Below are 24910 nucleotides of genomic sequence, written 5' to 3' on the forward strand. Positions count from 1 at the left end.
TTACTGTAAGGCCCCGTTCCCACTGAGCAAAAGTAGCGGAATTCCGCGACGCAATTGTCCGCCGCGGAATGCCGTTAGCCTCCCTCTCATAATGGGAGTCTATGGGTGGCGCGCGCTCCTGCTTTGTACGCGTTGAAGAATGAACATGTTTATTCTTTAGCGCGTACAGAGCAGGAGCGCGCGCCTCCCATAGACTCCCATTATGAGAGGGAGGCTAACGGCATTCCGCGGCGGACAATTGCGGCGCGGAATTCCGCTACTTTTGCTCAGTGGGAACAGGGCCTAAGAGTAGTGAACTCTCTGCTATTTGATGTTGTCATGGCTGATTCATTATATAAGTACAGGGGAGGTCTGGAGGCTTCTCTATAAATATAATATTAAGTTATGGGGTCTACATTACATGATAGGACGCTGATCCAGGGATTATTCTGATTGACATATTGGAGTTTTTCTCCCTGTGATGGAGCAATTGAGCTTTATGATGGTTTTTGCCTTCCTCTGGATCAACACAGTAGGTTTTCTGTAGGTTGAACTTGTGGACTCTTTCTTCAGCCTTACTACCTATATATCTATGTATGTGTAACATATAAAGCAAAGACGTAATGGGCATGGAAGCTAAAGTTTTTTGTAAATTCATTAGTAGAGCAAAGCAGCAAATGCATCTCAGCTGTTCTGGGCAGGAATCCCATCCGGGGAGATACATGGATGAGGTTACAGGAGAAGACTAATCTATTTATTGTGGAATCTACAGATGTCTTGGGAGATCTTTGCATTTTGTAGCCACAGATTTGTTTTCTACTGAAGTGCTATCTACACCCTTTATTGTCTGATATCCGTCCACCTGGTTCTATAGAACTTTGGATCCCAGATTATCTGTTATCAAAAGGTCCGATACAATGGGATCAGTGTTAGTTATTATTTTCCTGTTTATGTACCCGAGATTTATGAGATTGGACGGCTGTCCTCTGTCTCTTCCCTGTGATCCGGTCATAATAGAGAATTCTTCCACTTTGTCCTTCAAGCATCAGACTCAATATCGGAGAAAAATCTAAGCGTGTATTAGAGAGAACATCAGAGTGTGTGGGGTCTGCCTAACCTATCTTCTATGTGGACGTCTACTGGATTGAGGGGTTCTAGTCTGAGCCCTATAGTGATATTACAGCTTTCCAAGCCTCCTAAGAATGATTGCTGGATTGAGCGCTTGCTCTGACTCCCCGAAGGAAGCAATCCTTTACCTATGTCTCCTTTACTCCGTCCTGCTCTCTTTTTCATGTCTCTTTAGCCTCCTCCTCCTCCATGGCGGCAGCAGAATTTTGTAGATTGTTTAGTAATTAATTTTATGGATTTTTCCATCAATCTGGACAAAGCGTAATCATGAGAATTATCCTTTTATCTTTTTCTATCTAAATGAATCATTTTGATTTGGGAATGGTAAATCCTGGGACATGTGATCGTCTACTTATCGAAATCTATCTGTTCACAATATATGCGGAAATGTGAGACCCCTGTCCACTTTCCACGTATTTCAACCTCAGAACCAAACATGGTGCGGACTAACGCCTTGTAGGGGACATTCAGTTGAGCTTGTTTCACTGTGGACACCACCCAAACGGCATTACCAGGCTCCAGCTCTACAGTTGTGCCCGTTTCAAAGGAAGTCTGTAGAAGAGAAAGACAACAAGAAACTTAGTGACCATGTGTTATTATGTCAGTAGAGAGAACAAAAGTCCGAACTGTCCAGAAATCTGGTATTTTTGTGGATCAGAAACTATTAGAACTTGAAGGATTCATTTTTGGGGGAAATAATTTTGATGACAATTGAGAATAACAGAATTGAGAATAACAATTGAGGAGAACGGTTCTAAAGCCAAATCACATTGAAACCTTTACTAAAAACCAGAATAAGGAGACCGACTCTCTTTTTAAGTCACCAAAGATTATGACAAAATTGGAAATAGAAAGGTTTCCTGATCCACTTTTTTGTGAATGAGGTCGGCTTCTCATCTAGCTTTTCTTCCCCAGCTCTATTCTTAGATATGTATTTGAGACATTGTTGGATAGAACCTACAGTGTGCAGCATCAAATAAAGTCTCAAGCAGCATTATTCAGTTTGTTTTGTTTAAAAACGGTTCTACTTAACGGTATGTTTACACTGAGGAATTGGCGAGTATTCAGCGAGGAATTGAAGAGGAAAGTTTTCTGCTTGAAATTCCTCGACTATTCAGCTCTGGCAGAATACAAGCGGAATTCAAGCAGAATTTAAGCCCCCATTGACTTCCTCTAGCAGAATCCACCTAAAGAATTAACATGTCATTTCTTTGAGCGAAGAGCGACGGCAGCGGAGGAGCGCGCGCCCTCTCATTCACTCAAAGCAGGATACTGAGCACGGCGGCTCCCCCGCGGATTTCTGCCATTCTTGCTCAGTGTGAACAGGGCCTTAGGGCGGAAAGTGGATCTGCAGCCAAAAATTCTGCTTGGAAATTCTGCAATGTGAACAACAGAGAGGAAATCCCATTAAACACAATAGGACATTGCACTTTTTATATTTTATGGGAGGTATTTCAAGCTGAAATTAAGAGCGGATTCTGCTTCAATTCCTTGCCCATTCCTCAGTGTGCACATACCCTACAAGAGCTCAGATTACCCAGAGAAGTCATCCCAGACATCGGGGAATCGGGGCACCTAGAATGCAGAACTACAATTTCCAGACAAAGTGGATTAGATTCATACTGTAGTTTTGCTCTCCTCTAGTTGTATGACCTTACAATGTCATCTTCAGCTGGATATCTCCAGTCTTTACCTGACTACAGCCGTCCACCCTACTACAGTCTATACTGCATGTAATATGTCCTCGCTCCTTCCAGCTTTACAGGACCACTCTAGGTGTCCTGCAGTCCAGACCTCCATGTCAGAGTTACAGATGGAAAACAGTTGGGTAACTTTCTAGCATAATAAAGGACTTCCAAGAATGAGACGCCATTTACATCCATGTTTACCCCATTATAAATTACCCAAAGACCAGCCAGGTATTTTATAGTGTAGCCTCAGTGACCTACCTCAGTTTCATTGACCGTTTCAAAGTTCCAATTGTGGGTGGTGCTCATGTTCATTGAGACAGTCAGTTGTTCTTCAACAAGAAAAGGAATTCCTGTCTCAAAAGTAGTCTCAACTCCGAGTTCAAATGTAAATCCATGTTCATGGGAAAAACTGCTGACATTCTTTACAGTTTTCTTGATCCTAAAAAAAAATAAAAATAAAATAATGTTATTATACGGCCTGATTCATGGTGGGAGATTTCACACAATCCCATTAGTAAGAATATAACTACTGGCACTCACTTTCACTCCGGGTCACAATCCCTGATACATTGTTTTTGTCAAAGATTCTCACTCTTGCTTTTTAATACCCGGATGTGCATACTGTGTATCTTTTTTTGTTTTTTGTTTTATGGTTCATGTTTAACTTTTGAAACAGTGTTTTTGCACTCCACACCTATCAGTGTGCATCTCCAGACTTTGGTGCAGATCCCCACTCTATGGCTGACTATAGGATCTCTCAGTTATGACCATAAGCCCTGGTTACCATACAGCATGTACACACTATTATTGAAAAATCTTAAGTAGTATTGAGCGAACCTGTCGAAATATTATATAATGTTATCCGAACCCCAATGCTCAGTGTTTGATTCCCCGTGGCTGCAGAAGTTTGATCCTGCCCTAGGGGGCCGTGGAAAACATGGATATGGCCTATGGATGGTTCCATGTTTCCTGGCAGCCCTAGAGCATCATTCAAATTCTGCAGCAGTGGGGAATAAAAATTACGTTGCCCAAATCTGAACATTTTGACAGAATTCCTCAACACTAATTCTAACCCAAATCGGGTGGTTAGAATGGCAGGATACCAATCTGTAAAATGTTATACTAAAATATGAGCAAACATTTGTAATTTTAAGATCTATATATTCATGCCTAATATTTATCGCTTTATTAAATAAATCCGCCGCTGATTAACAGTCCAACTTAAAGGTGACACATAAAGTTGGAGACATAGAGAAAGTGGGACATTTACCAAGACTGGGGAACAAGTATGAAAGTCTTAAATAAAGTCTCGTCCCCAGCTTCCCGGACAGATTCACTAAGAAGCGTACGAGTATTGTGGCCGGTCCTGTGGCTGGAACAGGCATTGCGTAACAACTCTTTTCCTGCTCGGGAGCTGGTGTAGATTTGTGCCATGATTTATGCCAGTGGGCAGTAATAAATAATGATAAATCGGGCGACGGAGGAAGCCACATCACCTACCCGCCTTTACACCCCCCCTTGGCCTGACAGACAGGCAAGTCAGGAACACAGTTGGTATTTGCCACTGAAAAGGGGCAAAAATTCCTTTCTATGGCATGGGCCTGAGGTACGTTATGATAAATGGGACCAAACGTCTTTACATTCTGTCATTGGAAAAGCATCATATGCTCCAATAAATCACTAAAGTGTCATTGTCATTTAAAAAAATCTTTTGACAGGCAACGCCTCCGCTCCCGCTCTGTGTAAGAAAAAAGTGTCAGGCTCCATAGACTTACAATATGAGCTTGATTCTTTTTTATTCAAACCCACAGCGGAGAAAGGACGCGTAAGCCAACAGGAGGTAGCCCCCCCCCCTCCCGCAACCTCAGATTAGGTGGATCCCTCATGCCCAGTTTGTGGGCCTAATGTGAGCCCAAGAGAGACTATTGCTAGAGTGGGACCCTCTCTCTGGGGGTTCACCTTGGCATGGTGAGATGGCACCTTCTGTTTGATCAAATAGTATGCTAAGAACCATCTCTAAGAACTTAAATCTTTTCAATAGATTTTCATCGTCTGTATGTTGGATGGAGTATGTGCAGTAAGTCCTGGCCCTTCCAGGTTGCTTTTGCACTTTCCTGTTTTTGTCTTCAACATGCAAACTACATAGTGTGAACTGAGATGTTGCAGTGCTGGCCAATTTCTGCATTTTGTGTTACATGTCTCTATTACATGTCAAATTTTTTTTTTGTAAATGACAGGTACACTTTAAATTTGAACTAAGATCTGTCAAATAGACATGCACATGCTCTATACCTTAAGTTATCTATCTACAAAGTCTCTTGGAGGAGCAGAAAGGCAACCCTACGTAGCTGGGCAATTGAGTCCCATATAGAAGCCTTCGTCTACTACCAAGTACAGTAAATAAGAAAAATGTCGAAATTCACTCTTTCTTTGCTAATAGCCATTGATGTTATCCTTCACACCTGTTCTTAAGCATTACAGGAGATCTGACATTGAGTTTTTAAAACAAATCTTTTATAATGATGTTCAGGGAGTGTAAACTGGACACATGTTCGGAGATCCACAATTTCGAGACATGGAAGGTCTATACCAACTGTATTGCCTACGATGATAAGATGCAGACTGTGGGAGATGTGGGGAAAAGGAGCTGTAAAGGAGAAATGAAAGCTTTAACACTAGTACATGAGGGTTGGGAGCATAGAGAGTTGTGAGGGAGATGGGATTAGAAGCTGTTGAATAAAGAAATAATGTTATGAATACATACCTCCCAACATTTTGGACGGCCACAGAGGGACATGTGTGGTTCATTCTAGGAAAATTTTACAGACATTTCTTTTTCGGTACTAGGATTGCGGCCTAGTACATGGTGACGCGTCTGGGACTTCCGGAAGCCACGTCACACATGTCGGAAGAGCGCCGGATGCCGGAGGCTCTTCAGTGAGGAGCGCTCGAGGTATCAGTGAGGCGAGCGTGTGGCGCAGGCAGTTGGGGGTGAGAAGGCCGGTCACTGGACGCAGCGATGAGTGAAAAGAAGGAAGAACGGCCAGCAGAAAAACCCAGGGTACCAGAGGGCTGAGGGTCACTCGGAGGTAAGACAAAAAATGCTGGGGGAGCTGACAATGTAATGTTTTCTTAGGAGGAGGAGGTTAAGAGGTCCTCAAAGTCTACTAAGAAAGAATGTAGGATCTGTAAAGGCAGGTTGCCGTCTGATTTGGATCGTCCTACATGTGACTCCTGTGTGAGCAAGATGGTGTCAGCAGAAGTCCCTAATATGTCTACCTTGCTAACATCTATGAAGTGAGTGATTCCTCTGTTTTAGCTCGGTATATTGCTGGTGATGTGGGCTGACTTGGGAGAAAGATCAGCACATAGCTAAGGCATTTTGTTTTTTCCTATTTTAGGGAGTTGATTAAGACGGAAATCCAGAACTCTCTAAAAGTAGGCCCACCGGTTGCAGCCCCTCTGGTTGTGGAGGCTGCGGGCCCCTCGCATGCAGGTGCGGGTTATTCTGATCAGGAGACGTATGGGGCAGAAAATAATACCTCTGAAATGGAGGAGGCTAATGTACCAGAGGAAGATACTGGAGGGAAGCCATTATGCCCCTTAGAGGATGTGGACTTTTTAGTTAAAGAAGTCCCGGCTACTATGCAGCTGGAGGAACAAGTAGTGCCTAAATCAATCCAAGATATTATGTTTGGGGGGCTGGAAGAGAAAAAGAAAATAGTCTTTCCAGTCCACAGAAGCATCTCAGCCCTTATTAAGAGGGAATGGTCCAAGCCTAATAGAAAGGGGTTTGTGCCCAGAGCGGTAAAAAGAACATACCCTTTCAATGACTCAGAAAATCCAGGGTGGGACCATCCCCCAAAAATAGACGTGGCCATTGCCAAAGTCTCAAAAAAGGGAACTCTTCCGTTTGAGGATCTGGGCACCTTAAAGGACCCAATGGATAAAAAAAGCTGAGGGGTTCTTAGAGAGAGCTTGGGAAGCCACAACAGAGTCTTTTAAAGGGAACCTGTCACCCCCCGTGCCGGGGTGACAGGCTCCCGACCCCCCGTTAGAGACCCCTATACTTACCTCATCCCGCCGGGTCCCGCTTCTGGATTCGGTCAGGGTCCCGGAGATCTCAGCCGCTGCAGCCCGGCGCGCGCGCTGACAGATGAGTCCAACGCTCATAGAGAATGACGGAGCGCTGGACTCTCCTGTCATTCTCTATGGGTGTTGGACTCATCTCTCAGCGCGCGCGCCGGGCTGCAGCGGCTGAGATCTCCGGGACCCTGACCGAATCCAGAAGCGGGACCCGGCGGGATGAGGTAAGTATAGGGGTCTCTAACGGGGGGTCGGGAGCCTGTCACCCCGGTATGGGGGGTGACAGGTTCCCTTTAAGCCGAGTGTAGCAGGCACTTGTGTAGCTAGGGCTATGTTATTATGGTTGGCACAGATAGAGGAAGGGCTGCAGTCTGGAGAATCTAGAGAAAATCTGTTAGCATCTTTGCCCAGGCTAAAAAAATCGGCATCCTTTTTAGCGGATGCGTCTGCGGATGCCTTGCGGTTTTCCGCAAGATCAGCAGCCCTGTCCTATTCAGCCAGGCGGGCTATATGGTTAAAGAATTGGTCAGGGGATGCAGCGGCCAAAACAAAATTGGGTAACATTCCCTGTGAGGGAAATATATTATTTGGTTCGGTGTTGGAAGATTTATTAGAAAAAGCGGGGGACAAGAAGAAAGGATTTCCCTCTACTTATCAACCAAGAAGGTTCCAGTCCTTTCGGGTACAAGGAAGGGGAAACTTCCGGGGTAGAGGCTCAGATAGATCAAGAGGAAGAGGGGCATCCAGAGCTAGGGGATACCTCTTCAACCAAAAATCTGACACTGGGAAGAAGCCAGCCGGCCAATAGTTTAGAGCAAGTAGGAGGCAGATTGCAATTTTTTTTTAGTGAATGGGAAAAGATCTGCGGTAGCAGTTGGGTTCTCAGTTACATCAGAGAAGGAGTTACTTTTGATTTTGTGTCTTTACCCCCAACCCGGTTTTTGGTGACAAGAAGTCACATGGGAGAAATAGGTCAGAAGACCTTGGAGGGGGAAGTTATTTCTTTGATGAATAAAAATGTCCTGGTACCAGTGCCAGAGGCTGAAAGGTGTCATGGCTTCTACTCTAACCTTTTTTTGATACAGAAACCGGATCGCTCCTATAGAGTTATCATTAATTTAAAACCATTAAATAAGTATCTGAGATACCAGAAATTTAAGATGGAGACGATCAAGTCTACGGTTAATTTGCTTAGCAAAGATTGTTTTATGGCATCTATTGACCTAAAGGATGCCTACCTACATGTCCCTATACACTCACAATTTCAAAAGTACCTGCGTATTGCTATATGTATAAATGGCTCTTTGTTTCACCTCCAATTCCCGGCTCTTCCCTTCGGCATAGCGATAGCGCCCAGAGTATTCACCAAAATCGTGGCAGAGATGGCAGCGCATGTCAGGGAAGGGCCAGGTCTGTTCATCCCATATTTAGACGATTTTCTATTAGTGGCGGAATCAGCAGAGTCATTATAGTCACTAGTGGATAGAACTTTAGCCATCCTAGGTAAGCTGGGCTGGATTGTAAATTTAGAAAAATCTTTTTTGTCTCCAGCGCAAAGGAAAACATTTCTGGGGATCGTTTTAGATTCTTCTGTCCAAAAGTCTTTTCTGCCAGAAGAAAAGATCGAGAAAATACAATCCGCAGTGTCGCTGGCAGTAAGAAATCCCAGGCTCACAATCAGAAGGGGTATGTCCTTGTTGGGGTTATTTACGGCAGCTATTCCAGCAGTCCCATGGGCGCAGACACACTCCAGACCCCTTCAGACATACCTCCTAGATCTTTGGGACAGATCCCCGGGAGGGCTAGACAAGTCCATAGTGTTGTCCAAGGGGGTTGTAGAAAGTTTATCCTGGTGGTTGGAGACAGATCATCTTTCGGTGGGGTTATCCTGGGTCAGGAAATGTCCGTTGGTCATCACTACAGATGCCAGCCCCTCAGGTTGGGGAGCCCACTTAGGTAGTTTGGATTTCCAGGGATCATGGGATACTTCCTTTGAGGAAAAATCATCTAATTTCAGGGAGTTGGCGGCAATCAGTGAGGCTCTTAAGATGTCAAAGGGTTATATTAGGAACTCAAACATTAATGTGCTTACAGACAACTCCACAGCGGTAGCCATAATAAACAGGCAGGGTACCACAAGGAGTAAGAGTTTATTGAATCTGTCTTATGAAATCTTTGCCTTTGCTGAACTAAATCTCCTAAGCCTCTCGGCTGTCCATCTAAAGGGTTCGCTAAACATAAGGGCGGACTACTTAAGCAGAAATCGATTAAAACAGGGACAATAGAAGTTGAGTCGAGAAATCTTCCAAAAGATTGTGCATCTGTGGGGAAGTCCGGAGGTGGATTTATTTGCAACCAGGGAGAATCGACAGATAGATCGGTTCTACTCACTGTCCCCCAAGGACAAGCCGCTGGCGGTGGATGCCTTGTCACAGACGTGGGGGTGGGATCTAGCATATGCCTTCCCGCCAATAGCCATTCTCCCAAGGGTGTTAAGAAAAATCAGGCAGGATCAAGCGAGAGTCATTCTGATTGCCCCGTTTTGGCCTCGCAGGGCCTGGTTCTCATCCCTCAGAGACATGTCAATTGCGGACCCGTGGGTGCTACCAGAACTACCAGACCTACTATCTCAGGGACCGATTCTGCATCCACAAGCACAACATCTACACTTGACGGCTTGGCTCTTGAGAGGATGATTCTTAAGAGCAAGGGTTTATCAGATTCAGTAATTTCTACCCTGCAGCTGAACAGAAAGCCGATTACCTGCAAAATTTATTTCAGAATCTGGCAAGCTTTCTTTAATTTTGTGGGAACAAGACAGTTGGATTTTAGTAGTCCAAACATACTGTAGCAAAGATTCTTGATTTTTTTACAGAAGGGGTTGGAGAAGGGGTTAAAACCAGCAACCCTAAAGGTACAGGTGTCTGCGCTAGGGGCATTGTATGATCAACAGCTAGCTAGACACCCTTGGATTATGCGTTTCTTTAGAGCTTTAGTAAAAATATGTCCCAGGGTAGTGAACAAAACTCCTCCATGGGACCTAAATGTGGTCCTGAATGCTTTAATTAAAGGGCCCTTTAAGCCATTGGCGGAAGCTTCCCTTAAAGTCTTAACGTGGAAAACAGCCTTGCTGGTGGCAATTACTTTGGCCAGAAGGGTTTGTGAGATAGTCCACTTAACTAGTACAGAACCTTACACAGAAATGACAAAACAGTTTAGAAAGACAAATTCCCTGTTCATACAGTTTGCAGGTCCTAATAGAGGTGATAAGGTATCTAGGGGGACCCTAGCTAGATGGATTAGGCAAGCTATATGTATGTGTTACTCGTCTTCTGGTCTGTCTCCTCCTCTCTCTGTAAAAGCCCACTCTACTCAGGCAGTGGCCACCTCCTGGGCCGAAAGGGGGGACGCCTCGCTAGATCAGATCTGGAAGGCGGCAGTATGGTCTTCACCACACACTTTTTTTCGTCACTATCGTTTGGATCTTTCTTCTGCCTCTGAGCTTGCTTTTGGGAGAAAGGTGTTACAAGCGGTGGTCCCTCCCTAGTTTCCATCTCTGGTATTCTCTCTGGTTAGTGCTGTCATGTCGAGGGGGAAAACGGAAATTACTTACGGTAATGATGTTTCCCGGAGTACATGACAGCACCATGGTATAACCCACCCTTTTCTTTTCTTTCTTACGTTGGCACTAGGGTGTTCACGGGGTGTTAATGTCGGAATTGGATAATAGGTGTATGGTTATAGAGTTGTTGTAACTAATAATTCAGGCTCTCTTTGGTCTTGGAAATTCACTGAGGAGGAAGAGGAGGGCCTGCTTTTTTATCTCTTCAGGTTCCTGTCCCTGGGGAGGCGGGGTCCCTCTCTCTGGTTGGTGCTGTCATGTACTCCCGGAAACATCATTACCGTAAGTAATTTCCGTTTTCCAATAATATGTTTATTTAGTTTGAAATTTCTCAATTTCACGAGGCACAGGAAAGAAAACGCACCCCAAAATTTGTAACACATGTTCTCCTGAGTACAATGGTACAATATGTGGTTATAAACCACTGTATGGGCACACAGCGGGGCTCAAAAGGAAGGGTGTGCCAATTAGCATTTTTAGTGCAGATTTTTCTGAAGAAGTTTCTGGGCGCCAGGTGCGTTTGCAGAGCCCCTGTAGTGTTAGCAGAATAGAAAAAAAGTCATCCCATTTTGGAAAGTACACCCCATAAAGAATTCATCTTGGGGTGTGGTGACCATTTTTACCCCACAGGTATTAGAGGAAAGTATTCAAAACTAGACTAAAAATGAAAAAATTAAATTTTTCCAATAATATGTTTTTTTTTAGTTTGAAATTTCTGTATTGTTTACCCGCTATCTCGGGTGGTAATGGACAATCTCAGGGTGTTTACTGGCTATCCGGGGTGGTGAGAGGCAATCTGGTGTGGTTATGGGCAATCTGGGGTGGTTACGGGCAATCTGACTTTGGTGACAGGGGATAAAAAGCGATTTGGAACAAGCGATCAGCGGTGTATAGTATATACCGCTGATCACTTGTACCGGGACCACACCAGGTGGTCCCGATCATTGCCCCATGCTCTCTTCCATTTTCGGTAGAGAGAATGGGGCTTTGATCATTTTTAGAGTCAGAGTCGGTTCACAGTCTGTTCACAGTGATAGCGGCGGTCATCTTGGATCCGATGGCTGCCCAGGGAGGGGAGTGTCAGTAACCGGGTCACTAGGGTTAATCCTGGGGACGGGGTGTGGGTGTGTGTGTGTGGGGGGGTGTGGAGATGTTTTCATCTCCTCTCACCGTGAGGTAAGAGGTAAAAGCGTTCAGCTGTGCCAGCAATGCCGGTTGCCGGTGGCTGCCGTTATACTGTTAATAATAACGGCGATCTCCGGTGCGGGGACCAGCCGGGACTTACCCCACACTCTGTCCCAGGAGGGGTCTGCGGGCCTTACTGGCGCCGCTGCACTAGTCTGTGTCATCGCTGTAAAAAGCTGATGGCAGCAGAATAGAGACCATTAGTGACCGCCATAAAAATCCGTGTCGGCGGTCACAAAAAATCCTCCGCTCCGGGTAGTTGACAGCTGATCCCCCGCTGTGCCACCGCAGGGGGGCGGCAGAGCATTCTGATACATATGCCGTTAAAAGGCGTATGTATAGGAATAAAGCCCATTAGTAACCGCCATGAAAAGGCATATTGGCGGTCACTAAGGGGTAATGAATCTAAAATCTAAATATAACATCATTTAGTGGTCTGAACTCTTTTTCTTCAAAAAATTAAGGGAACAAAGCTGTTTTGCGAGCGCTGGACTAATGGGGGAAGTAAATATGGAACATCTGCTCAAAAGTGGGAGGTTACCTTATATGCCGGATATCGGTTGCTCAGAAACAGCCATGGCCGCATTGCCGCTGTATGTGGTGATCGTTGTTAGCGCCACTGCCTGCTCCATGACCCCCTCATCCCGCAGGAAACAACAAAAAATAAATAGACCATGAAGTCACCTGTCACCCGTTCCAGCAGCCACGCGTCTCCTCCATCATCTTCATCTCCAAGGAGATGCTTGATTGTTTGGATAGCTTCGGGTAAATGACAGGCTTCGGGGACTTCCTCTGCAGGCAGTGTCTCTGTACTATGCTGCCTGTGCCGGGAAGATGATAGAGGAGACGCGTGGCTGCTGGGAACGGGGGACAGGTGACTTCATGGTCTATTTTTTGCATTTTTGGCCCTGCTCAGAAGGGATGGGACACTGCCAGCAGGAGTCGGAGAACTATACTGCAGGCTTTCCTGGACCCCACAGCACCACTGCCTCCTGTTTGGGTTAACTCCTTCCTGACTGCGACAGGGCTCCCCAGCTGCAGATAGTCACCCACTTTTAGTCTGTATAGATTATAATTTAGGTTTACTCTCATTTTTATTGATTTTTCAAGAAAAAAGTAGTACAAAACAGGTGGGCCAGCAGATACATGATATCATATAAGCATCCATACAATGCCATACTGTTAACGTCACAGCAATGACTCAGAAGGCGATCCCACGACACCTTATGATGCGAAAACAACAGTGTTGCACATATTTAAACCATAATAACGTATTTTCCATAACATGTTGACGCCCTAAGGCATTAATTCAAACCACATTATATTTGTTAGTGTACGTATAAGAAAAAAGAGAAAAGATGAAAGAAGTGAAAAAAGCAGACAAAGAAAAGAGGGCTCAATTGAGGTACGCACCAAGCACATCTATAGCCCGTTCTACTTTTTAGCGTAACGTGTCAGGAAAACTGGGCTCTTCGCTGTGCAGTATCCAAGCTGTCCATGTCACCTTGAAAGCATCCGACCGGCCACCTGCCTCCGCAACCATCTCCTCAGCGCGACGAATTTCTGACAAAGCGGCGAACCACTCCATCAATGAGGGGGCAGTCACCGATTTCCAATGTCTGGGTATTACAGTTCTTGCAGCAGTTAGAAAATGTCTCAACATGCCCTTCTTGTGTGTGGCATAGATTATAATTTAGAAGTGGCTGACTGCCTGCAGCTGGTGAATCCTGCTGAGGTTAGGCAGCGGTTAAAATTTTATGGCGTAGAAGACGACTTTTGAAACCCCGAAAATGTTTTTAAAGTTTTTCACATAGACAAGTGTATATGATTTTCCTGCTAGACTATGGTCAACCCGGCTTTTAAACTGAACTAGAAAAATTGTATACGATTCAGAATGAGCCGAACATAAGTCTGTTTTACGCTACATTTGGCACTTTGAGACGAGTGGATCCAGCAGGGCACGCTGTGGTATATGATGACAACCCGATCTATACCGCACAGGCATATACTGTAGATGTGAACGTAACCTTATAATGGATCCATCACCACCAGGGGCGTAGCTAATGTCTCCTGGGCCCTGGTGCGAGAGGCCAACTTGGGCCCCCCCCCCCCCTCCTTTCACAACCAAGTGATGCTATTGGTGTGTATATATATATATATATATATATATATATATATATATATATATATATATGGTCAGTGCCCGGACCGCCCCTTGGAGACCCCTGATACCATGCTATATTACAATATTGTATTCTTACACTAGAGTTAACATAATTTTTAAGCAGTCTCCCTAGATCACCCATACACAAATTAATATATACATTCCATACACGAAGTCTCAGATACACCTATGGGACTGAGAATTCACACAGGAGAGAAGCCACATCTTACTATTGAGAATCCACACAGGAGAGAAGCCACACTCTACTATTGAAGTTACACAAGGGAGAAGCCATGTTGGCAGATCGCATATATACAATGTATACACCCCTATACCGATTAGAGGTTAAGAACACAAATAAATCTAATAACAGCACGCATATGAGATATATACTCCTCTATGGCCTTGGACTAATTGTAGCTTATACATATAACCTGAACAGTATAAATATTTGGGAAGGTGGTAAATAATGTGTCTAGACTAGACTAATATGCCGTATGAGATTTATCTACACAACTCCATATTACATGTATATAACTGATAAGCAATTTTATATTACTGAATGATCTGTAAAGTAATTATGGATCACTGTATGATCCGAAAATGTGGAAAGACTACCCGGACCGATCCGGAACGATCCAGAACGGGTCTTACAAGAGGTCCCGAGCAGATATAAAATTTGAACTGATACCATCTCAACATAGTTATCCAAAATTCTTTGCTGAAGAAAGGAGCAAGTAGCCCTCCTGAAACGCGTCCTAAGAACAAAGGATAACAGAGCCATTTACTTATACTCAAGTTTGTTTAAAAGATCCCGAATCGGAGCCGTACTCTCCACGGCATCTATTTCAAATAACAGTTTGAAAGAGCGCGCGCTCACCAACAAGCAGGCGCCGCAACGGCTCAGAGGATACTCCACACAAGACAGCACATCGTGCTAACTCAGAGCACGGGAACATAGACCCCAGGGAGACCGAATCCCTCTATGGTCGGGTCACTACGGCAGCACCGCATCGGTCCGCGAGAGCCGTCTTCAGAAGGGTGAGGGGTGGATCATCCCACCACCACTGTTCCAATTTATCCTATATGTTTACAATAACAGTTATATCCAAAAGACATTTGTCGATTATAAAGACTACGGCCCGTATCACAGCAATCTATCATTACGGAGCCTCTTTGAGATATTTATATTGCAACAACCTATAAAATACATAGGATTCGCAAGATAGACTATATCTATTATTCCATAGCGGAGATTACGTTAACGATATACCGCCGACATGAACTAGTACTCGGCACAGGGATTCGGGATCACTTGTTTATCCATTCATGTGGATTGACTGCGCTGGGCCCGACGCAGTCAAATACCACTGGGCTCATATTGATACTTTATATATTTTTATATTTTTACTTTTTAATCAATATTTTCATCTATATTAAATTCATTTCATTTATATTTTATATTTTTATATTTCATCATATATTGTTAGATTTTTGATATATCAAGTATATTTTAGCTGCATTCGATTATTGTAGTATTGAACTATCTTGATTTGATTCTTATAAACCCTCCCTTATAGATGGCCCCCTCTCTCCCCTCCCCCTCCCTTATAGATGGCCCCCTCTCTCCCCTCCCCCTCCCTTATAGATGGTCCCCTCCTTCCCCCCACCCTCATAGATGGCCCCCTCTTTACCCCCACCCTCATAGATGGCCCCCTCTTTACCCCCACCCTCATAGATGCCCCCCTCTTTCCCCCCACCCTCATAGATGCCTCCCTCTTTCCCCCCACCGTCATAGATGCCCCCCTCCTTTCCCCCCACCCTCATAGATGGCGCCCTCCTTTCCCCCCACCCTCATAGATGCCCCCCTCTTTCCCCCCACCCTCAAAGATGCCTCCCTCTTTCCCCCCACCGTCATAGATGCCCCCCTCCTTTCCCCCCACCCTCATAGATGGCGCCCTCCTTTCCCCCCACCCTCATAGATGCCCCCCTCTTTCCCCCCACCCTCAAAGATGCCTCCCTCTTTCCCCCCACCGTCATAGATGCCTCCCACTTTCCCCCCACCCTCATAGATGCCCCCCTCTTTCCCCCCACCCGTGCAGGCTGATAAAAAAAAAAACTTAACTCACCTGACAACACGCTCCCACGTTGATCCTCTCTCTTCCTGGTCTGTCCCCGGCTGGGCGGCTATCGCATCTTATCCCCGGCAGCGCGCGCATCCCAGAGCTCCCTGGGTGCCGGAACCGGAAGTCAGGGCCCAAGGGAGCTCTGGGATGCGCGCGCTGCCGGGGATAAGACGTGACACCCCCGCCAGCCGCCCAGCAGCCGGGGGAAGACGGAGCCGGACTCTTGTGACCGCAAGCAAAACAATGCTTGCGGTCACAAGAGTGATTGATGGGGAGGGCCTCGACCGCGGTAGCTACGCCACTGATCACCAAACATGACATATCGGTTACATTGAATATTAGGGCTGCTTCATAGTCTCAGACTACAGTGAGGAAAATAAGGAGTTAATACACTGCAAACTTAGCACCTTTTTCCACCTACGCAGAATAGAGAGATGTGTCATTTTTATGGTAGATACACTTCCAGACTGGATTCACACTACGTATACTTCAGTCAGTGGCTATGTTCACACTACGTATATGTCCGGCCGCATATTTTCCGTGGCCGGACATATACGTATGAAACTCTGGCCGGGACTTTACGCAAGTTGCGGCCGGATACGTACGGACCGCAAACTTAAGCCCGTAGTGTACTTACGCTTCCTGAGCGCTCTTCATAGCGATCTGACAGCGGTCTTTTTCTTGGAAATCTTCGCCTAGCCCCGGACACCCCACAGAACCTTTTGGATCGGCACAAAAAGCTTTCAAAATGAAGAAATCACCACTACGTACGGGACCGCATGTTACGCTACAGGCGTAATTTACGGCATTTCCGTCCCGAAACAATGGTCTGGTTCATTTTTTACGGCGCCGCATACGATCCGGGCGTAAGTTCGTACGTAGTGTGAACTGTGCGGCCGTAGATCGTATACTTTACATTGTACGCAAACTATGTAAGTTTCCGGCCGCTTATTCACGGAACGCGCTACGGCCGGAAACTTACGTAGTGTGAACCCAGCCAGTATATGTATATTTCAGTCAGTATTGTGGTCCTCATATTGCAACCAAAACCAGGAGTGGATTAAAAACACAGAAAGGATCTGTTCACACAATGGTGAAATTGAGTGGATGGCCGCCATATAATGGCAAATATTTGCTGTTATTTTAAAACAATGGCCGTTGTATTGAAATAATGGCCGTTATTTACTGTTATATGGCGGCCATCCACTTAATTTCATCATTGTGTCAACAGATCCTTTCTGTGTTTTTAATCCACTCCTGGTTTTGGTTGCAATATGAGGACCACAATACTGACTGAAATATACGTAGTGTGAACCCAGCCCCACTGTGATAGACAGAATCTAGAAAAGAAATTCCAGAAAATCACATAGATATTTCAATAATTTTTTTGCATTTTATTGGATGAAATAAGGATTTGATCCCCGACCGACCAGCAGGAATTCTGCCGATCCTCTCCTCCTCCTCCGCCCTCATTACCTGGATTACCTGCAACTGTTTCATCTCATTACCTGTATAATAGTCACCTGTCCACACACTCATCACTCTCCAACCTCTCCACCATGGCCGAGACCACACAGCTGTCTAAGGACATCGGGGACAGAGACCCGCACAAGGCTGAAGTGAGAAAATATTACACAAATCTCTATTCTTTGTAGGTATATGACTTCTGTATACACTTGTGTATCACTGTGTATATACTTATTCTCCCCACTGTATCTCTGGCTCTTTTATGGACTCCATGGACCCACAAGTAACAGTAACCAGATGCTAAACCATATACTGTACAAACACTGAGTAGCGGCTTCTAAGTGTTACATCAGCTTATAGTCCAGTACTTACTTGTAGTCGTGTCTCAGCGTTGCGTACTTGCTTCTGTTGTCGTAGAGGATCTTCTCTACCACCTCCGGTTTTTCAGATGTCGCACTCCCCTCATCAACCAGGAAGTCAAAGCTGATAATACTACGAATTGTTTTGTCCTTTGTAAAAAACATAAAGGGATATATATCATATTTCCATCCTATGCACTCGGCACTGTAGAGATATGATGCGTTTTCTGATGACTGTTTGTCTCCTCTGTAGAAGTTCCCATTGTAATGATCTTTAGCCCACAGTTTATTATCTTTAGTAAAGCTGATAAAAGCTGTGAGCCTTTGCCACCCTTGTATTCCAACCATGGTGGTTTTCCATTTAACATTTTCATCAGTAGGTGGCGCACCTTTGTATAAGCTGTCACCAACCACACCATACATATTGCCTTCTGGATCAAAAAACCAGATTAGATACTCCTGCCAACCTTTAGCTATCCTTGTTGCCCGATCATAGAGCCAGGGTACATTCTCATTATCTGGTGGGGGACCCTTATACATTTCTCCGTCATTAGTGGTGCAGTATAAATCTCCATCAGGGTGGAAGACAAGACATTTAACTCTGTCCCATTCAGATATTCCAACTCTTTCAGCCACCGTAAACCAGTCAACATCTTTTTCAGTGGTGAGTGGACCTCTGTACAGGTCACCAGAGCGGACGCAGAAGACCTCCCCATCTGGGCTGCAGGCTAAGTTGCTGATCTGGTCAACCTTTCCCACAAAGTTTGCTCTCTTCTTAAAGCTATCTTGGGCATGCCGGGGTGGTAAGCCAACTTGGATCTCATAATCCTTAGTCACGCACAGAAGGAGTGTGTCTAGAATGAAATGAGATAACATAGTAAGTACAGAATAAGGCCTGGGATATGATGCAGCTATTATTGACTATAAGCCCCTATGGTCATTTTGCTCATCTCCATTTCTGGTTTTCCCCTGACGTCTTTTATTCTTTTTTACAGTAATACAGATTATAAACTTCTATGGTCATGACTTTTACTCCTCCTCCTCCTCTTATATCTCGTATTATTTCTTATAGATTGTAAGTTCCTATGGTCAGGATATTTACTCCTCCCACTTCTCCTTTTTCCTTTATAGATTATTATACTATTATGCTATTACTTTTTCATTATGTTGCTTTTTCAATTGGCTCTGCTATGATCTAAAAGGCATAAGAGAAAAAGATCACTGATCTCAGGGAGAGCAGCCAAACTACAACACCGCCGGCTGCCGGTTAAAGCTCTCAATGCAGTGAAACCCCAGGTGCATTGCATCTTGGGAAACATGAATATGCAAAAGAAGAGCCCGTGGAGCCTCATTTAAGAGTCTCAAAAACACAGGACTAGCCAGATATCCTTCAAGGAAGGACCCAGCCAAGGGGTGGCTCCATTAGGGAAACCACCAAAACCACCATAATAAGTGGCCCTATAAGTCAGTGTCCCACTGTGTATTTGAGGTTGACACCCCTGGTATATATAAAAAAGTGTTCATCCCCCCCCCCAAACACTTCTTATTCCTTTCTGAAATACATAAATATACTAGAACAGAAACTGATTGCTGCCGTCAGATTTGCAAAATCTCTTTTGGTTAAAAAGTTATCAACACAGAAGGATTCTCATTTGGTTTCAGAACGATTGGCTCCAGCGCCTTCTGCTCTGTCTTTAGCACCAGAGACAACACATTGAACATGTCAGATAGCTGTGCATCACAGGGAATGTTCCCACATGTTTCTGTTGATAACGTTTGAATCACAAGGGATATTGCAAATCTGTTTACGACAATTGATTTGTGAGATTCTTCTGCCCTTCTTGATATGCTATATGACCACCTCCCCATTAAAAGAACTTGCCCTTGATCCAGTATGTCATTTTCTCTTTCATTTCAGAATTAAAACAGCGTCCTGAGACCTTTGATTCACCTGGTATGATTATAACTATATGTAACTTAACTTAAAAAATTAAAACATCTATGGGGCTGTGTGAGGTGTTATTTTTTGTGCCATGATCTGTACTTTCTGTCGGTGCCTTGCTTACTTATAAGTGACTTTTTGATCATTTTTTATTACAATTTTTTTAATTGATGTGACCAAAAATGAGCAATTTTGCACTTTGGCATTTTTTTTGAGCTTACGCCATTTACCGTGCTATTTACAGCCATTTAAATGCAGCTGTCAGTTTTGATAGCTGCATCTAAATGGCTAATTAGCTGGGAGTGCGAATTTCATAGCAGGGTCATGGCACGACCCCTCTCTGAATCCCTTCACCCGCTGCAGGATGTGCCAGCATGTCCTTTAGCAGGAAGGGGTTATCTATTTCTTTGCCAGGCAATTGAAAAAAATAAAGTTGCTATCCTTACCTGGTTGCGTTCCTCCGACTCATTCCCGTGTGCTCCTGGCCCTGATCCCAACTCACTGACAGTCCACCGAGCCAAAGAGTGTGCTGTCCCGCTGCAGACAGTGATTGGCTGAGTGGACTGTCAGTAAAACGGGACCTGAAGAAGCTGACTGGAGCGCGCCGGAGGAACGGGAGCAGGTAAGCATATAATCTTTATTAAGTTAACCTACATAGAATTAGTTAAAGAAGCTTGTCTCCACATTCTCGCAGCAGAATTAAAATCCACTATGAGATTCTAGATTCTAATGGGAACAAGTATCACAGCAGATTTGCAGCGATATGTGCAAAATGAAATCCGCTGAGGACTCATTATGTGTGAACATACCCTAAAAGTACAATGGTAGTTTTTTAAGAGCTGGGGGGCCGGGGTTTCCCTATCCCCAACATAGCCATTAACAAAGAGAGATGAGAAGTGCATAGACAGCAGGTACTAAGGGGCCGATTACTCTGATATATATTCTCTAAAGCTTCCCCAAGCTTGTCATCCATGTATTACTCCTCTCCACAATCCTAGGACCTGACCCTAATACACCCCGCATGCAACTACAAGTCTGTAATAGTAATACCTGCAACCTGCAACAAAGACCATGAGGAAGGTGATGATGAGAAAGAAGAGAAGATAAAAAAGAGATGGCAACGAAAGTGAGAAGATGAGGAGGAGGAAGAAGAGAGAAAACTGAGAAACCTTCAACATTAAGGCTGCACTTCAATCAATAGAGTGTGGTGTGGGAAAACGTATCAGCCTGTAAACGTTTTGTTGTATTTTGTACTAAAGAAAAGAAATCAATTTTGCGTTAAGATGCTGTGAGCATTCATGGACTCTTCAATAGGAGTCACACATCCTGAAGGAAGCAAGGCTGCAAGACTAGGGTACAAAGTGTATGTACAAAACAGAGAAAAGCTGGATTATAAGAAACGTGTGATTACAGAAGAAGCTGATGGGGGAAGAGGATGAAAACGAGAAGAAAGTGATAAGACAGTAAAGAGGAAGCTGATGATGATGAGAGGGAGGAAGAAGAGAGAAGACAACGATATAAGATAAGTACAAAGATAAAATAGTGGATGATTATGATGAAGAGGGCGAGAAACCTAAGAAGAAGAAATGAAACAGAAGAGGAGGGACCTGTGAGGTCAGAGGAGAGCGGTTACCTAGATCGGCCATTGTTGGGTCTTGTTGGGTGTCACGGTGGATCTGGCTGCTCTCTGTAAGGAGACTGCAGGTCACTGAGGAGAATTCTGCTCCGGACTCTTATATAATCCAGAGGAACGGTGGAAACTGTGGGAACCTGTGTCCTTCTCCTCCTCCCTGCAGCGCTCCATCATGACTCCTCATCTCTGTTTACCCCCATGTGTTTACTCTGTATCTCCTGTTCTATGACTTGGTGATGGTGAAATGCTTCTATTACTATGCTTATCGCAGATCACACCTTGTATAGAGAACATCAGTTTATTTGCGCCTGTCATGGGGCGATCATTATTATACACCCTGGTGACAACTTCTCTCAAAAATATTTGATTTTCACACAAATGTTTATAATGAGAGAGAAGCATGTGGGCAATGTGCTTAGGTGGGTGCAAGGGAAGGTGAAGGCCTCTTGTATCTTATGTGTAGCCTAGGACCCTACACGGGGATGGGCAGCAGAATCAGTGTTCTCTCCCATTCATGTCCATATTGTAATCCAAGCTTCACAAAACAGCATCTGAAACTCCTCTTGGTCCACTGTGGGTTTAGATGATGGGACAAGGCACATAGGTTGGGAGAGTTATGGAGATTAATCTGTATCCACCCTTTCCCATGCTCTATTATGGTTTCTTTGCCCTGATTTGTAGAACACATCTTCTTGCATGTCCAGTTTATGACTCAACTTGGCTGTAAAATCTCTTATCTATCCTAAATTACCCCCTAATGTGACATCTGAAGAACTTGCAGCTTTAAAATGGCTGAAGGAAAGGGACGACATTATAGTCAAAAAAGCAGACAAGGGGGGAAATATTGTGATTCAAAACAAAGTGGACTATAAAAATGAAGCATTAAGGCAATTGTGTGACAAACGGACATACCAGGTCCTGAAGGAAAATCCAATAAATAAAGCCAAATCTAAACTACAAAGTCTACTACGAAAGAACGTGGAAAAAGGAGTAATATCCAGGAAACAAGCAGAAAAACTGATTCCAAAATATCCCAGAAATCCGGTCTGGTATCATATACCGAAGATACACAAGGGCCTTATTCCACCACCTGGTTGCCCGATCGTGTCGGGTGTCAATTCCATCACAAATGCTCTCCTCTGCACAATGTAGAAAGTCTATACACGAAACTACCACAGGATTTGGGTGTGAGAGCAATAAGAGAATTATTAGAGCAAACTAACCAAAGTCCAGAATTCACCGATTTTGTCTGCGAATCATTACTTTTTATTTAGCAGAATAATGCCTTTTTGTTCGATAATCAATGGTTTTTACAAAGCGAGGGTACGGCGATGGGTACGCCCATCGCGTGCACGTTCGCCAATTTGTATTTAGCAGTATTAGAAAGCAAAATGATTTATACTGCAACCAATCCGTTTATGAATTGTATCATCAAATATTTTCGGTTTGTGGATGACATAGTCATTGTCTGGAATAACACTATAGAAGCATTCTCTGAATTCGTAACATATCTTAATTCTAATGACATGAGCATGTTTTTCACGTCTAAAATGGAGGAAAAAAACATCGAATTCCTGGATGTTCACATTTAGTCCTATGGCAGAGATAATCCGCAAGGCAATCCATGAAAACTGGGATTTGATTATAGCTGATCCGGTTCTGGCAGAATGTTAAAGGGCGATGTAGTAATTTGAAGGATAAGTTAGTGAACAGCGAATTCAAAGAGAAAAAACATGGAATGACCTGGCTAGAAAAAACCGCCCCACAAGGTAACTACAAATGCGGTTCTTGCAATTGGTGCAAATTTTTCCTGCCAAATAAATGTATAAAACTAGGGGGTATAGAATTTCATATCAAAGATATGATATATTGCAAAACGCCATATGTAGTTTATGCCATCGTATGCTGTTGTGGAGCCTTTTACATTGGAAAGACCACTCGTCCCCTGAACAAAAGATTCAGTGAGCATGTAAGATCACTGCGCACAGGGAAAGGCTGATCCAACACATAAATGAAAAACATAGAGGTGAAGCCAACTGTTTACAATATTTCGGCTTAAAACGCATACAACCCAAAGCAGGAATGGACAATAATAAACTGTTACTACAGGAGGAGGCAAAACTAATTTTAGCTACTAATGCTCAGGGTCCAGCCCGACTAAATGAGAGAATCGAACTAAATATGTTCTTATAACTCAAAAGGAAAAACAGTGCGAACAAATTAGGATAAATAATGATTAATTGTATTGTTTGATTGTGTTACAATGTTTTTAACCTCATTGTTTTTAAGCATTGAAGTCTAGTGTGCGCATGCCCAAGTAGGTTATATACCGAAGGTGTTGTGAACCTAGTCAGCGTCTGCAGAAGCACGAATCACGTGTGAAACAGCTGTCACGCCCCTCACATTCACGCCGGAGCTGACGTCCTCGTACCTGTCTGCATAAACGATTTTAAAGACGTGAAATAAAGGCTACATTTTAATGGTGAGTGCCCTCCTTTATACTTTCTTCTATGATTTTAGGCAAATAAATTATCTTGCAGTTATTTAAGCTGAATTATCAGCCTCGCTTGGAAAAGACAGCAGGGCATCTTAGGCGATATTCTGTAAGAACGCTCTTCAGATGGTTACTTGTTTTTTTTATACATTTTTCAGGCACTTCCAATCAGCCCTTCTGCTATCTTCTTCTAAAGGCACTGTTCTATGCGGTTATAAAATCTTATCTGGGCAGCGCAGGACTATCGGATCCAAAAATCTATTACATGTTTTATTATGCCTATCGGGCTGGCACTGCCACAGGGAGACTAAGAAATGGGTTTCATTAGAGGTACAGATAGTTCATCTAGATGTTCACATCGTCCTGTGGCTTGCGAGTAACGGTAGACCAACTGAGATACATCACTCCATATTTTTTAAGGAGTTTCTTTGAGATCTGGGACGATACTGTAAACAGGAATGTTCTGACAAAGAGAAGAGGTCCATTTACTCCTTTATTCCAAGAGTCCAGCCTAAGGCTATGTGCAGACGCTGTATGAGAACGGCCGGGTCACGGAATTGCTGGTCTCACTAAAGATCATTCCATCCGGTACTGTAGTTCTTTAGCGCATCTGTGCGCGCCCGCATCAGAACTCCCCACTGCACACTATGGAGATTGTGGCCGGAGCCGCTCGCTCAACTGTTTGCATTGACAGGATTTTCTGCAGCCGCTATTTAATGAATAGCGGCCGCAGAAAGCTAACATGTCAGTTTTCTACGGCGCCGGTAGAGATCCCGGCCGGAGCGTATTCTATATGTATACGCTCCGGACGGGATTCCATAGACTGCAAGGTAACATATATTTTCGGATTGATCATGGCCGTTGTTGCAACAACGGTGTACTTTTATGAAAAGATACGTTGTGTGAACATTGCCTGAGAGAGGAATTACAAAACTGCTCTCAAGATGTACAGGTGCCCAGACTGCCTACATCTGATATAATCTGCAGTTCCCGAGACATGTTGGCTTTGTGGATAGGTACTGTGCTTCACATAT

The 24910-nt window shown here is 44.2% G+C and overlaps 1 protein-coding gene across 1 annotated transcript; it reads right to left on the minus strand.

The window, feature by feature from the left end:
- Window positions 1-1372: 1372 nt before the first annotated feature.
- LOC138796624 (tachylectin-2-like) lies at window positions 1373-21639 on the minus strand. The gene is made up of 4 exons (XM_069976236.1): window positions 21383-21639; window positions 17821-18661; window positions 3057-3237; window positions 1373-1659 (listed from the first exon to the last, which is right to left on the minus strand). The coding sequence occupies exons 1-4, from the start codon at window positions 21393-21395 to the stop codon at window positions 1456-1458; spliced, it is 1239 nt and encodes a 412-aa protein (XP_069832337.1). The 5' UTR covers window positions 21396-21639; the 3' UTR covers window positions 1373-1455.
- Between the last annotated feature and the right edge of the window lie 3271 nt (window positions 21640-24910).

Source organism: Dendropsophus ebraccatus, chromosome 7 (assembly GCF_027789765.1).
Source record: "Dendropsophus ebraccatus isolate aDenEbr1 chromosome 7, aDenEbr1.pat, whole genome shotgun sequence".
NCBI lineage: Eukaryota > Metazoa > Chordata > Amphibia > Anura > Hylidae > Dendropsophus > Dendropsophus ebraccatus.